This window comes from Python bivittatus, unplaced genomic scaffold (genome assembly GCF_059951505.1).
Source record: "Python bivittatus isolate LINGU-HERP-01145 unplaced genomic scaffold, Pbiv_v1 ctg000000_np1212, whole genome shotgun sequence".
NCBI lineage: Eukaryota > Metazoa > Chordata > Lepidosauria > Squamata > Pythonidae > Python > Python bivittatus.
The window spans coordinates 888,055-901,890 of record NW_028277028.1 but is presented as its reverse complement, the minus strand read 5'-3'; the positions used below and the strand labels follow the sequence as shown (position 1 = coordinate 901,890).

The 13,836-nt window shown below is 35.5% G+C and overlaps 1 protein-coding gene across 1 annotated transcript in view; it reads right to left on the bottom strand.

Annotated features, from left to right (window-relative positions):
* GALNT1 (polypeptide N-acetylgalactosaminyltransferase 1) overlaps positions 1–13,836 on the bottom strand; it is a 62,450-nt gene that overhangs the window by 40,768 nt on the left and 7,846 nt on the right. The window contains exons 2-4 of the mRNA XM_007429899.4: positions 11,072–11,296; positions 8,712–8,886; positions 3,787–3,953 (exon numbers count right to left, since the gene is read on the bottom strand). Of these exons, the coding sequence (XP_007429961.1) occupies positions 3,787–3,953; positions 8,712–8,886; positions 11,072–11,210 (481 nt within the window). The 5' untranslated portion in view covers positions 11,211–11,296. The remainder of the gene's footprint in view (positions 1–3,786; positions 3,954–8,711; positions 8,887–11,071; positions 11,297–13,836) is intronic.

Below are 13,836 nucleotides of genomic sequence, written 5' to 3'. Positions count from 1 at the left end.
AGAGAGGAGGCATGCGGGGTTGGAACAATATTTGAGATGTTTCATTAACCATCAACAGGACAATTGGGTGGAATTATTACCTTATGCTGAAGTGGCTTACAATAATGCTGTCCATGATAGTACTGGGCTGTCACCTTTCCAAATTGTATCAGGGCAAGACTTTGTACCTATACCTGAACTTCCTTATGCTCAGACAGGGGTTAAAACAGTGGATGAATGGGGTAACAGGATAAGACAATTGTGGCCAATCGCTGAAAAAGCTATTGCAAAAGCCAGAGAAAGTTACAAAGCCCAGGCAGATAAGAAGAGAGCCCCACATGAACCGTGGAAAGTGGGGGACAAAGTGTGGTTATCTACCAAGAATCTGAAATCTTCCAGAGCATGTGGAAAACTTGATAATAAATTCATAGGACCTTTCATGGTGGATAGAGTAATTAACCCTGTTTCTGTACGCTTGAAACTCCCCAAAACCCTCAGGAAGATTAATCCTGTGTTCCACAGTGAACTATTGAAACCATACAAGGAATCTGATAAGTGGAGGCCAACAGTGGCCCCTCCTGAACCTATTATGATCGAGGGGGAGCAACACTTTGAGATCAGGGAAATATTGGACTCTAGAAAATTCAAAGGCGACATTCAGTATTTGGTGCATTGGAAACATTTCCCTACTGAATGGGTCTCCAAAAGACATGTTAAAGCTCCTGACTTAATTTTGGACTTTTATAAAAATTATCCAAACAAACCCAGGTAAACTTGTTGGACTCTATGGAATGTATGTCTTCATAATTCCAGGTCTTCTATTTCTTATTTCTAGGGTTCTTGGCCATCGTGGTGAAGAGGGGGGTTTTTTGCGGGGGCAGCATGTCAGAACCTGCATCACCCAACTATTATTGTTTTCCATTGTACTGCATTCGATGGGAGTTGGATTGATTTGTTTCTGCCACTTGTAACTAAGGGGGCGGGTTGCTGTTAAAGGTTGTAATAGGAGTAGTAGTGGGAGGTGGGAAGGAGCTTAACCATATATGGGCAATTTAGACTGGCCTGATTGCCGGCAAGGCAGCTGGGGCCCAAAGAGCCAGGAAGGAGCTCGGGTAGGAGGGGGAGGAAGGAAAGAGGTCACCACCAGGTGGAGAAGAATCGAGACGCAGGGCAACAAGGGGAGGGGGGATAAATAGAGGGAAGTTTACCCAAGGCTTTAGTTTTAGCAATGTTCTGTTTGCAAGCTACATGTACCCCTTAATAAAGAAGTATTTTTCTGAACCAAGCCTGGTTGCTTCTGAATTGGGTTTTGGACATCGTGGACTTGACACTTCCTCACAACTCCCCAAACCCCAACAAATGCAATTCAAGGTGAGTCATATACAATATCACAGATAATCAGCCTGTTAAAAGCCCAAATCTGCTCCCAAGGCATAAGCAGTAAGACATTTTGAGGAAACAGGAGCCCAGGCCAGGACCCAGAAGGCAAAACTCTTGAATGGCCATAGAACTCAAAACAACACAATGAGTGTCTCAACCTGACTCTACTCCTACTGCCCCAGCTTCCTCCTGTCATGCCTTTGGCTGCCATTCCTCAGTGGAACAACCTTGGGTGCCAAGGAGTCCACCACTATTACTCCACTGGATCGATCATGTTCTCCACAATGAATACAAAAACACTGACCAGGCCTTCTCATTCCCATTGTCAGATGATACAAACCATGGGAACTAGGTGCTGGCTAATGCAGAGAACAAATGAGCTGTCACTATACACCAAACACTGCCCAGATGGCTAGCAGAGTTCAAATAGGGCACCCAGTGAAATTGCCAACACACACTTCACCATGCCTGCCTCCACGTAGCCTCCATGGCTACCAAATACCTCTGCCTGCTGCTCACTTGGGCCACAAAACCAGTCTGCCAAGGTAGTCACTAGATTTTATTCCATTGCTTCCAAACTGTCTAAGAAACACATTAATCTTCCTTCCTCCAGTACAACAAAAGCTCCATCTGAAGCTCCATTTCCATTCTGGAGAAGATGGGGTAATAGAACTATTTCAGGTACTTGGAACTCATCTTCCATGCCCAATTAATACCACTGGTTGATCAGATCCAATAGCATGGATCTGCTCCTTGTTCATCTATCCTTTCTTGCCAAGTATTTCCAAGCATTCATTGTTCCCACTGCATGGCTTCTTCTTCCTCATGCAGCTAGCACTGCTGGAGAGGTAAGGTAAAAATTCCTTCTCTACCCTTCCCACTTACCAGTACGGCAGTTCAAACTGAATTCCTCTGAAATTAACTTTTCCTATATTTGATTTCTGGTTTACATACTGAGAGGATTCACTGGATGTTGTAATAAATACAGGGCCTATTTAAAAAATAATTTGGCAGGAAGATGGGGTGTTGGGGCACTTAAAGAAGGCAGCATCCACCAATTTGGATTGAACTGCACCCATATCTGTGCCATTTGGAAATTTAATTTTTTTCATAAACATGTCAATAATACTGAAAAAATTATTAAATTCAAGCAACTACGAGTAAATTTGAAGCTCAATCTTTGTAACTGAAAAACTGAAAAAAAAATTGGAATCTATTCCATGTATATTTGAAATTTTAATCAGAATGTTTTAATTAGCATGTGAATAAAATCTGCATTGGGTAACTATTTTTCAGCTTAATAAAAATTTAGACCTAAATTTGCTTGATAAAATGTACATCAGTCACAGAAGCTACTTCAAAACATAGAGTGAATATTATGTTATAAACAATTAGAAGAAAAGGAGGTATACAAAATACTGTAATCTTATTTACTTCTTAACTCAGTGAGTGTAATGCAATTGTTCTTGTTTCAGCAATATTTAATTCTGCATACGATGAAAGACCTCTCCTCAGAAGTATGTTCAGGACAATTTTAAAGATAAAACAGCATGTGGATATACTTTATTTAACAGAACGACTACAAAATTCAACTAAAAAGTGATCAGGAGATACAGTTTTAACAAATTTAACATATTTAATAAATACTCATTTCGCATACATCTGAACATTACGACAATGGTTCCCAAGCTGTGGCTGAGAGTGTATTGGAAGGGATCCCTAATATGGTTACAAATAAAATAATATTTAAAAATAGCCATAATCTCATATAGATTTCACGTATATCTGAGCATTACCACAATAATTCCCAACTTCTGTTTGAGAGTGCATTGGAAGGGACCCCTGGTATGGATACAAATAAAAATATTTGAAAATAGCCAATACCTTGTGAGATTGCCTGATCTCACAAAATTGATATGGTCTTGCATAACATCATCAAAGATTTCAGATGAAAACACCAGAATCTTATGAGAAGTAACAATCTCGTAAGATTCTGGCCATTTAGGAAAAAAAAAATTTTTTTTACATTTAATTGAAAGAACTGAAACAGCATGAGTGAGACTTTTTCTTTTAGTGCAGGCAAGCATGGATAATATACTGCACTATGATCAATCCTGGAAATAAATTAAATTTGGTCTTCAATCTGCTATGTTACAAGCCTAACACAACCCAATGGTTAGACCTGGAACCTTCCTTCATATCACCAAAATCAAGGGAGATTTCAAACATTCTCCAGATATACATTTATTCTGAAAGAAATTTGTAAATTTCTGAAAGAAATTTGTAAATGCTAAGGACAATTTCTACAACACATAAATATTATCTGGGTAACAAATCTCCTTTGTATGAAGCGAGCCTTAGAGCTATGCCAAGAGAAGTCTGAATTTGCCCCAATGACAACTGATGCAATCAATGATAAATTCTTACCTCTTTCACTAGCATCATCTACCAGAATAATTTCTTCCAGCATGTGTCTTGGTGATCTGTTTATTACACTATGAACAGTTCGCAAGAGAGTACTCCAAGCTTCATTATGAAAAACAATTACAACACTTGTTGTAGGAAGGTTATCAGGATATACTTTTGTCTTACATCTAAAATATAAAAATAAAGCAACACAGCAATAAATACATTTATACTGCCATTTAGTATGGAATATAGTACATGTATTATATATTACAGGATTAATCAATCTTGACAGGTACACTAGAATAATAATTTTTAGGCAGCTAGAAAAACAGTTTCCTGATCATCTTTCATCCATCCATCCATCCATCCATTCATAACCACACTGTGAGGACAAGTTATAGTGACAATTAAAAGATTAAAAACAGATAAATTAGCCAATAAAGCATACAAACTCCTGATATTTAACAAAGGATCAGATCTGAAAAAATAAAAATAATTATCTGATATCAAAATGATAGTAGGAGCATATTTAGGGAGAACACTTCACATCTCGGATGTAATTTCAGAAGATGTCTTATTCCCTATAGCCACTTGCTTAAACTTCACTGGTCAAGGATACCTAGAAAATGGTTTCTAGAGCTTTTCAGGTAGGTACATGTAGAGACTATTGAGACTTTAAAACACATATACTTCAAAGCATATGTTCCTAGTAAATGAAAGTTACTGGGAAATCTGGCTATAAGCATATCCTTTGCCCTTTATCAACTCACCCTTATAATTAAGGTGTTTAAATATGATATATCCAAAAGGTTTTAGCAGCTGTACTTCTTTCTTCAGGATATGAAAACAAGAATAGCCTAGATTCTAATATATATGTTAGATACATTTTCCAACTTAATCAAAATAATGAAAAAAAGATCCAAACTATTTCACTGGGATATTAATTGAGCTTATAATTTAATTATAATTAATTAAATATGTGCAACCATAGGCCATTACATCCATTAACATTACATAACTTTAGAATACAATTAAAACAATATACTGTAATTCAGCACTGAACTCACACTTACTATTATTTAACTTCCATATGATCATCTATGCAGCTATTGAAAGTAGGGCAACATTCCATAATCCTTCCTTTTTAAAGTCAGGTAAAAGAAAAAAAAAATTTTTTCTTTATCCAAATGGAGCTGAGAGAAATCCCGTAGTAGATCGTCAATCCAAGAGTTACAAGGGCAGAGTCCTTGTAGAATAGAAATTTGCCAATATCTACTCTCTATCATGATTGAAAGCAGAATTCTAATCTTAAAGCTGTAAATTCTTACCAAGCTTTAGAGAAGTTTGTATTAACTAAATACTGAACTTTTTAATGGTCCAGTTTCAACTTACAGTTTCAAAATGCAAGGCATGTCCTAGTTGTCACCATAAAACATAAAGGGTATTAGAAGGGATAAAAACAATGAAATTTTTATCCCTTCTAATATCCAAATTATAAATCACCTCTTGCAGCTCCTTTGATTCCAGCTGATACTGAGAGCTAATGCTTATCCAATAGATTATATTCAGCAGATTGTCACCCACTGTGTTAGATTAATACATTTAAGCACTGCCCAACCAGAAATTTGGACTCTTTTATATATACAGTATTTCCAAATGCTAAGCAGGACCTCATTAATATGAGCTTAATTAAGGATAAACTTAATTCAACTCATAGAAAATGGGTAGGAGTTCCTATGAGAAACCCCATTAATGTTCTCCTGTTCTTTTAAAAAAATCCATTAATCTATTTTAAGTCTTATATTACACAACATCTCAAAACAGCAGAAAGCTATGTCACTATTTCTAGCAAATACGATCAGAGATGGTTCTGGAAGGTGCAACAAAAGAGGGGCTGCATGCAACCCTGGGGCCAGAAGTTTCCCACTTCTGATCTAAGTGATAGCCAAACAGCACCACATCAACCATTTATTCTACATTAGTATCTCCCATCTGGTTCTCTTCTTTTCTCAGGATACATTTATATTTGTAATTACTGATATGAAGGCCCACCAAAAAAAAACCTTTTTTGTCTGTTTGATTGATTAAGTGGTTAACTTTAAGAATTTAAAGACCTAAAACAAATAGAAAATGTTTAAGGTAAAATATATAGTGAAACTTCCCCAAAATGTTCTTGCAACAAAAATATTTTGTTATACAATATGTATTTCTACTGTGACAGGGCACTCCCATTTTCACTAAAAAAGCAGAAAGGATTCACTGCCTTCTTTGTTTGAATGCTTTCTTGTTCATTTTTTGAGGAAACTGATGTTCAGCCTGAATTGGCCTCAAAAGATTGGGAATGTAATTAAGTACTGGGCAGCAAGTTATTTATTCTTGCAGAGATTATGAGATAAGAGAATTGATGGATTATAAGGATATGACAGGGAATGGAATAGCATATGTAGCCGTGGAATAATAGTCTGAGGAGAGGACTGCAGAGTCTCCAGGTGAAAACCTACAGGACAAGTATAGCTCATGAAATAGAAATAATGGGTCAGGGATTAGAATGACAGCCAGGGGTATTATAGACGGGCCAAGGCCTGGAATGATAATTTCTGGCTGCATAGCAAAAGATTACTATCTCATTTACTTTACACAAAGATCAACTGCCTTGCATTCTTCCACATGCATCATTTTATAACAGCCAAGGGCAAAACAAAGGATTATGCTGTTGCTCTGTTAAGTGGTTGATTGGCTGCTTTACTATTTTCATCCTAGTTGGTTGGGATGGGAAATGCAATTTGAATGGATGGGGAAGATGTTTACTTCTGGCAAAATTGTGAGATTTGTCACCACATAAATGTTACTACCTTTACTGCAATTATTTCAGCCAAATTGTTGGATGTAATTCCAGGATCACTAAGATGAATTATACATGAATGACAATTAACAACTATTAATAATTAGTAGTAATGATATTAATTAATTATTATTATTAATCATCAATACCTTTAACATGGCCTTAGTTTTGGCTTACTCTATTATTGCTAAACTAAGCAATAATTTTGTGCTTTCTGTATCTCTGTTATACAGTAAAAGACAAAATATATAATTTTGTTTTAATGCAATGCTGATTGTTTCTTATGCTTTCAATGTTAACATTTTGCCTGCCACTTCTCTGAAACAGCAAAATGATGGAATGCTACATTCCTTAGAATTCACAAGCTTCAAGCTTTATTTAAAACAAAAATTAAAAACATGTTGAAGTAAATTCAATTAAGCCTGTGCATTGTAATTATTAATGGGTCAGGAAAACTCAGGTTACCACTCAACCACTGGTCTCACAGAGTGACTTTGGGTTAATCATTCTTTCTCATCCCAGGCTACCTCACCAGTTAGTTAATGCTGAGATATAATGTGGGAGATGATTCAGTACTACACTGCCTCAAGATCCCATACAAAAAGGCAGGATACAGATGAAGAGGAGGAGGAAGAATATTGTAACAATACTCAAATAATAATAACCACCAAGACTACATCCAAAATGTGAATTCCCTTTCTCCCAAAAGGCAGGAAAAAAATGATAGAGCATTTTTTTCTTTTGCTTCCAAATTTCAGGAAATTTTACAGCTTTGGTCCCATTTTGCAATAAATTAGGAACTTTATTAAGCAAATTGATTGAGACTCAAAAACTACAATTTATGATAAATGTTAAGGCACCTATTCTTTTTAGCAACAGGACAAACTTAAATATTTATCGCCTTTTAGTTACAGACTCCCTAGCTGAATATCACCTTTTAGTTACAGACTCCCTAGCTGAATATTAAAAGGAACACAATTATTTGACACACACTATTGACGTGTTTGTGGAAGACATACTCCACTTTGTATAAGACATTAAAAAAGGCTTACTATAGTTAAATCTCCACAGATTCCAAGAAGTGATAAGTGGCTCTATTATGACAAATTGACAGTACAGTTATATATATTATCTGAAGGTTTTCTCCTTCTGCATAACAAGTTCTCCATTCAATATTAAATTTCCTAGTCTAACATTGCTAAGTATTCACTTATTCAAAGGCTTAAATAAAATATTCAAATATAGTTTCAAAACAGTGACCAAATAAAAACTAAGTCTAGTTGAATGAAAAAAGCAGCTTTCATTTCTCAATCAAGTCAAGGATCTAAAATGATGCTGTTGCCAGAGGCTTTTTCATCTCTTAATTGTAGTGATCTATACATTGGTCATAGAGAAATTGTAGTCCCTTTTGAACTATTTCTTATATTTGGGAAGAGATCCAAGTTCATTAAAAATGTACCATAAAATTAATCTTCCCAAAGAGTCCTGGGACTGTCTAATCGTTTAATACATTAAGCAGCTTTTCACATAAAGTTATTATTTCATTTAGCAAGAGATATAAAAAAATAATTGGGTTACCAGAGAACAACTATATAATATAAATAGCTATGATATGGGGTACAATGAAGAAAATAGAGTAGCACCCAGAGAACCTTTCTGCCAGTTCTGCCAACTTTTCTTATTATATGGTCCTGATGGCAAGTAAATGTCAATGGCTTCTCCTGCTCTGATTTGTGACAAGACATGAACCAGTTATGATATACTTAGATGGTGATGGAGGCCAGTGCTAGGCAACTTGACAAAACCCGAACTTTACTGATGAAATCTGGCTGTCATTATTGCTTGGGGACACCACTGTGTGATGGTGGAGAAGTGATGGTCTCTAGGATGCTGCTTCTGGTTTAACTGGACATCTGAGTCATGCTAAGGTGATAGAGATCTCTTTTTACTTCCTATTCTAACTAGGAATAAGAGGAGAAAATTTTGGCTGCTTCATTTCCCAGGGAGAGAATAAAACTATACCTTTCTTTGTGGTCCAATGTTCCATCCAATCCATATTCACTCCAAATAACAAATTTCAAAATACAATAGATACACTTACCCTTCCAATCTGACATCAGGTAAAGACCTGTTGAGTGCAATAATTTCACTGGCCATTAAATTAAACTGGTTGATTTTAAACATTTCCTTCATTTTCTCTTGGTCCTCTTTAGGAATGACAACAGGCTTCCCCATTTCTCCTGGGCCTTCATGAGGTTTTTGTACCAATTCTGGAACTAATAAAAATATTTTCATAACTAAAGAATTTAAAAGGGACCACAGTATCTGTACTTAATGTACTATAATGCTATAACCTTCATAAATATTGAATGCACAGATATATTCAGCAGTTAGGAAAAGAAAGCTATATGACATAAACCATTGAAACTGGAAAAAGGTATTTTGGGAAAAAATGCAAACATTAATCCTTCACAGTAGCCATACAAAGAAGCTGCACATCTGTAACTGGTTCTTTGAGAAGTCAACTGTTCATACAGTAGATGATGTAACTGACCAGAATGTCATTTAAGAACATTCTAAAGCTGAATATATTTGGTGAAAAATATGCTCTTGGGTTTGATTCCATGTCCTTTTTGTTCTCAAAACTGCAATGACTTTGCCAGAAACCTCTCACAATCTGCTCAGAGTTGGCAAAAAGGTGTGACTTGCTAGAGTCAGTGTTGCAGAGTGGACAGGCTTGTACACCAGATTACCCAAAACCGGCTGAGTCTGGTAACCTCAAAGTCCAAAGCAGCTGCAATGCAGAAAAGCTGCTCCATAAAAAGACAATTTACTTCAAAAACCCATCTCTCTCTCTACACCCATGCCTCAGTTAATAACAAAAGATGCTAAAGAAAAAAGGGCCAGTTGGACAGAAGAGGTATTGTTTGAACTAAGTTATAGTCTACAGCATCTGAGTGTAAATAATTGCTATAGGGATCCAGAGAAATCATTAATTATCTTGCATCAGTGGAAGGTATATGGCAGAGATAAGTAAGATAACACAGAAGATGGTTAAACTGGACCAGAACCAAAAGCAGCATCAATTGAGAGCCAAGTGGCAGCCAGCACTCAAGTAATGGAAAGTGTTAGCACATCAGACACTGAAGCCAGTGCTGGGATCCCAGATGGGAAAAAAGATGGCTGTAACTTGTTCTAACCTAAGAATAGAAAAGTGAGATAGCTTAAGCCACTATGCTTCTTAAAACCTAAATATACTTTTTAAAAGTTTAAAAACTATTGATGGTCTGCTAGCAAAATGAATACAGATTTGCTAGCCCATACCTTCGGAAACTCCTATCACCCATGACCTACTCTAATAGGTGTTGACATTCAAATAGCTGGAGGATACTAATATTTATGAAGACTGAACTATGAAGAGGGAATTTTAAACCACAATTAAGCTTTAAACCTAAGATTATCTTTTCAGGTACACAGGAATTAATAAGGGTAAACTGCACACATTTGTTAGTTTGAATTGAACTTTGTTTCTGAACCTCTTCAAAAGCAGCTCAGCTGGCATTGTCCTTACTAAATACTAGATGCCAACCCTAGATTTTTTATTTAGCCTAGCTTTCATCAAACAATAAATTATAAAAATCTCATGTTTGCACTGAAGCTGTTCTCCAGTATATCAAAATTTGTGACAGAACTTCCCAGACACCTGTTTCCCCATCATGGTATAATAAAAATCTTGGCAAGCAATTAGGCATCTTTTGAGCATGACCATAGAAACAAGAGTACAACAATTAAAATTAAGTCACAACAGCCTCCAGTAAATATTTTAGCTTCTCAATGCTTATAATCATCCACCATTATTGGGAAGACGGGGGGGGGGGGGAGGGAAGAAATTGCTTTCTTTCCATTTGGCTTCCCACGTCACTATCCACAAGTAAAAACCTCACTAGCTGTCATTAGCAAGTAGCCAGAATCGTACATTCCTCAACAGCAGATACTATTTAAATTTCCATTTCTCCTTCAATCGAGACTCCAATTCAAAGTAAACTTGTCTCTGCAAAGGTTATTTTGCTTTCTCCCCTTCCTCAAGCACCAGCAAGACATAACAGATTGACTGCAGCAAAACAGCAGTCTCTGACAGCTTTGCAACAAATTACAGCCTGTATTTAAAAATCTACTTCAACATATCCAAGCTATTTTTCATTTCTTAAACAACTGCCATGCACACTAAATTGCTTATGAAAAAGAATGGAATTTACTTTGTGATACAATATGGTTAGGAGAGATTTACCTCACAGTTATTCTGGTCTAGATCACTTTTAATGAAAACAAACATGCTTTTCTCTTATCAGTTCAATCATCTTACATTAATATTTCATCTGAAGGCAAATTCAGTCTGAATCACTGTCCATTCAAGCTTTTTTTTTCCTGGACCCTGAAAGTTGTAACTAAGATAACACTTACCATCTCCTGGTGGAAGTCCCCGTTCTTTTTTTTCATCACATTTGTTGCACTCACTGAAGTAAAGTAACAAAAACATATCCAAAAGGACCCAAACCAATGAAGTGGCAAGGACCACCTTGCAATATGCAAATTTCCTCATGGCACTTTTAACTTTAATATATACTTATTTTTATATTTGATTTAATGGCACTTCTTTGATCCCACATCTGCCATCATATTCTGCATCTATGGAAAAAGGAGGAAAATATTAAAGGATTGGAAGAATCAAGCATATACAAGGTGAATTAAAAGGTTACCAATTTTTACCTATTACAGAAAAATCCTTTGACAATGGAAACTGCTTGAAGTACAGGCGCTCCAGTCTTACTGTGAATGTGAACCTTAATCAACATGACAAGGTCATTCTCAATATCAATAACTACTCAAAGTAAAATGAACTGTAATTTCATAGAGAAATTCAGTGATTAAAATGTGATTTCAGACTTCTGAGGGAAAAATGGCAGACTGAAGCAGCTCCATGAAAAGCGGAGCTGACAACCATAGTGGAATGAAGAGCCAGTAAGTAGATTGGCTCTTCGATAATTTCTCTCCGGACAAGGAAAGGACTTGAGATCGCCTATAAGCACTCCAGACAGCTGCTCTTCACGAGGAGACCACAAGATAGTGGTCTCCAGCGGGTTGAGAGTTATGGGGGACGAGGGAATAGCCATCCTACTCAAACTGTGGTCTGCATGTTTGAAAGGACACTAAGTTTGCATACTTCCTTTTCTAATTACTTTAGGAAATTGCTTGTTAACTGCTTTTCAGTTATTAGGAACCTTTGCATCAATATGTTTTATAGCAACAGGTGCCTTTACTTCAATCCTTAGTGAAAGACATTTTAAATACAAGTTTAAAAATTAAAAAAATATTTTTTTGGAATAACCAGCAAGAGGGTGATTAAACCTTTGATTTTAGAAAGCTGTAAATGAACTAACGGTCCAGATAAATTTGAAATAAGATTTTGGAAGTAATTATAAAGAATCCTTCCAATGGGAAAATGCTTTTGTTTTGATTTAAAAAAAATAAGACTTCAAAAATTGGACACTGGAGGGAACTAGAGGGAATTAAAGATTACAATTAAAGGAGAAAAACAAAGTTTACTTACAATTACAGAATGAAGCAAAATATTTTAACATTGGACATACTGAAGGATATTTTTGAACAATGGACCCAGAGTGCCTCCACAGATAGACTGTGTTTAAATGATGTTATGGAAGAGGAACAAGTTCTACCTGACAAGACCGAGACTGGTTTGAAAACAGATTTAAAAATGACAGGTTACAAAAATGACATGGAAAAAGATGTTACACTGGACATACAAAAGGAACTGGCTGATGTCTTAATAATTAAAAGGTATATACAAATAACAAACAAAGAGAGTGACTTGGATAATTTTCCTATATTGGATTTACAAAAGAGTCTTGTTAAAGCTTTGAAGAATTTTGTGAAAAGGGACCAAAAAAATAAAAAGAAATCTAGAAATCTAGGACATTATTTGAAGCAACTAAACATCAAGATTGTTAGAAGTAAAAGGAAGGAATATAAAGTTGTTTTATTTGATCAAGATTAAAATATGTATGTTGTTATCTCTGGTAACCCTTAATGCACTTTTGTTGACATTAGGTCTGAAATGATGAGACTTTATGGATTTATTTATAGATAAGAGTTATGATATGGGAAGTAGAGATCATTTGTTGTATTTGGACAAGGTGATAAGTTAATAAAATTGTTTATACTTGTTGTGATGAAGGGGGAAATCACTTCTTTATATATTTCTTTTCTTTTACTATATTCTTTTTTTTTCTTTTTTCTTTTTCTTCTTTTCTATATCTTTTGTTTTTTTTATTTTCATTTTTTTTAGTTTGTATTAGTTTTTACTGCTGTAATTGTAATCTTTAATAAAATTACTATAAAATGTGATTTCTCATAAATCCAAAATTATTCAGTGAATGGAAGCCCTAATTTATAGATCAGAAATAATTTATTTGCTTTTATATCCTGTAAATAAGAAAAAAAATGAGATGTTTCCAAATGTAGCTAAATTTCAATGAGTATGGCCAGCAACATTTAGCATCAAAAATTGCCCACCTCTACTTTATTGTCATTGTCATTGTCATTTTATTTTATTAAACATTTTCAAGAGGAAAAAAGACAAATAAGAACAGAAAAAGGAGACCAAAACAGAACAAAAAAAACACATAATGAACATACAAGAAGTTTACAAACTTCATGAAAATGAATAAAATTGAATATGTTAGATAAGAACTTTCAGTATAGCATTAGTTTGATCTTACATAGTTAAATGGCACACGGCCTGGTTATCTAAATGACCACCTCTCTTCCGTGGCTTCTGCCTGGCCTAATCAGGCAGAGTTAGCATGCTCCAGGTCCAATTAGTGTAACCTGATGACACTATTAATCAGTGTCACCTGATAGAACCTAGAAAGTATGCCTTCTGGAACAGCCCTCCTCCTGAGATACATCTGGCCTATACCCTGGCTGTGTTCAAAAGAGGTCTGAAAATCTGCCTCTTTCCCTAGGCTCTGCCTTTAGTGGGTGTTCCCTATGTGTTTGTCTTTTAATTGTAGTTTTTCTTCTAGCATTTGGGTGTTGTTGGTTTTTATATTGTATCATATGATTGTTTTTATTGCACACCACCCAGACTTGTTTTAAGAGTTGAGCAGCCTTATAAATTTCTAAAATTAATGTCTCTTACACAATTT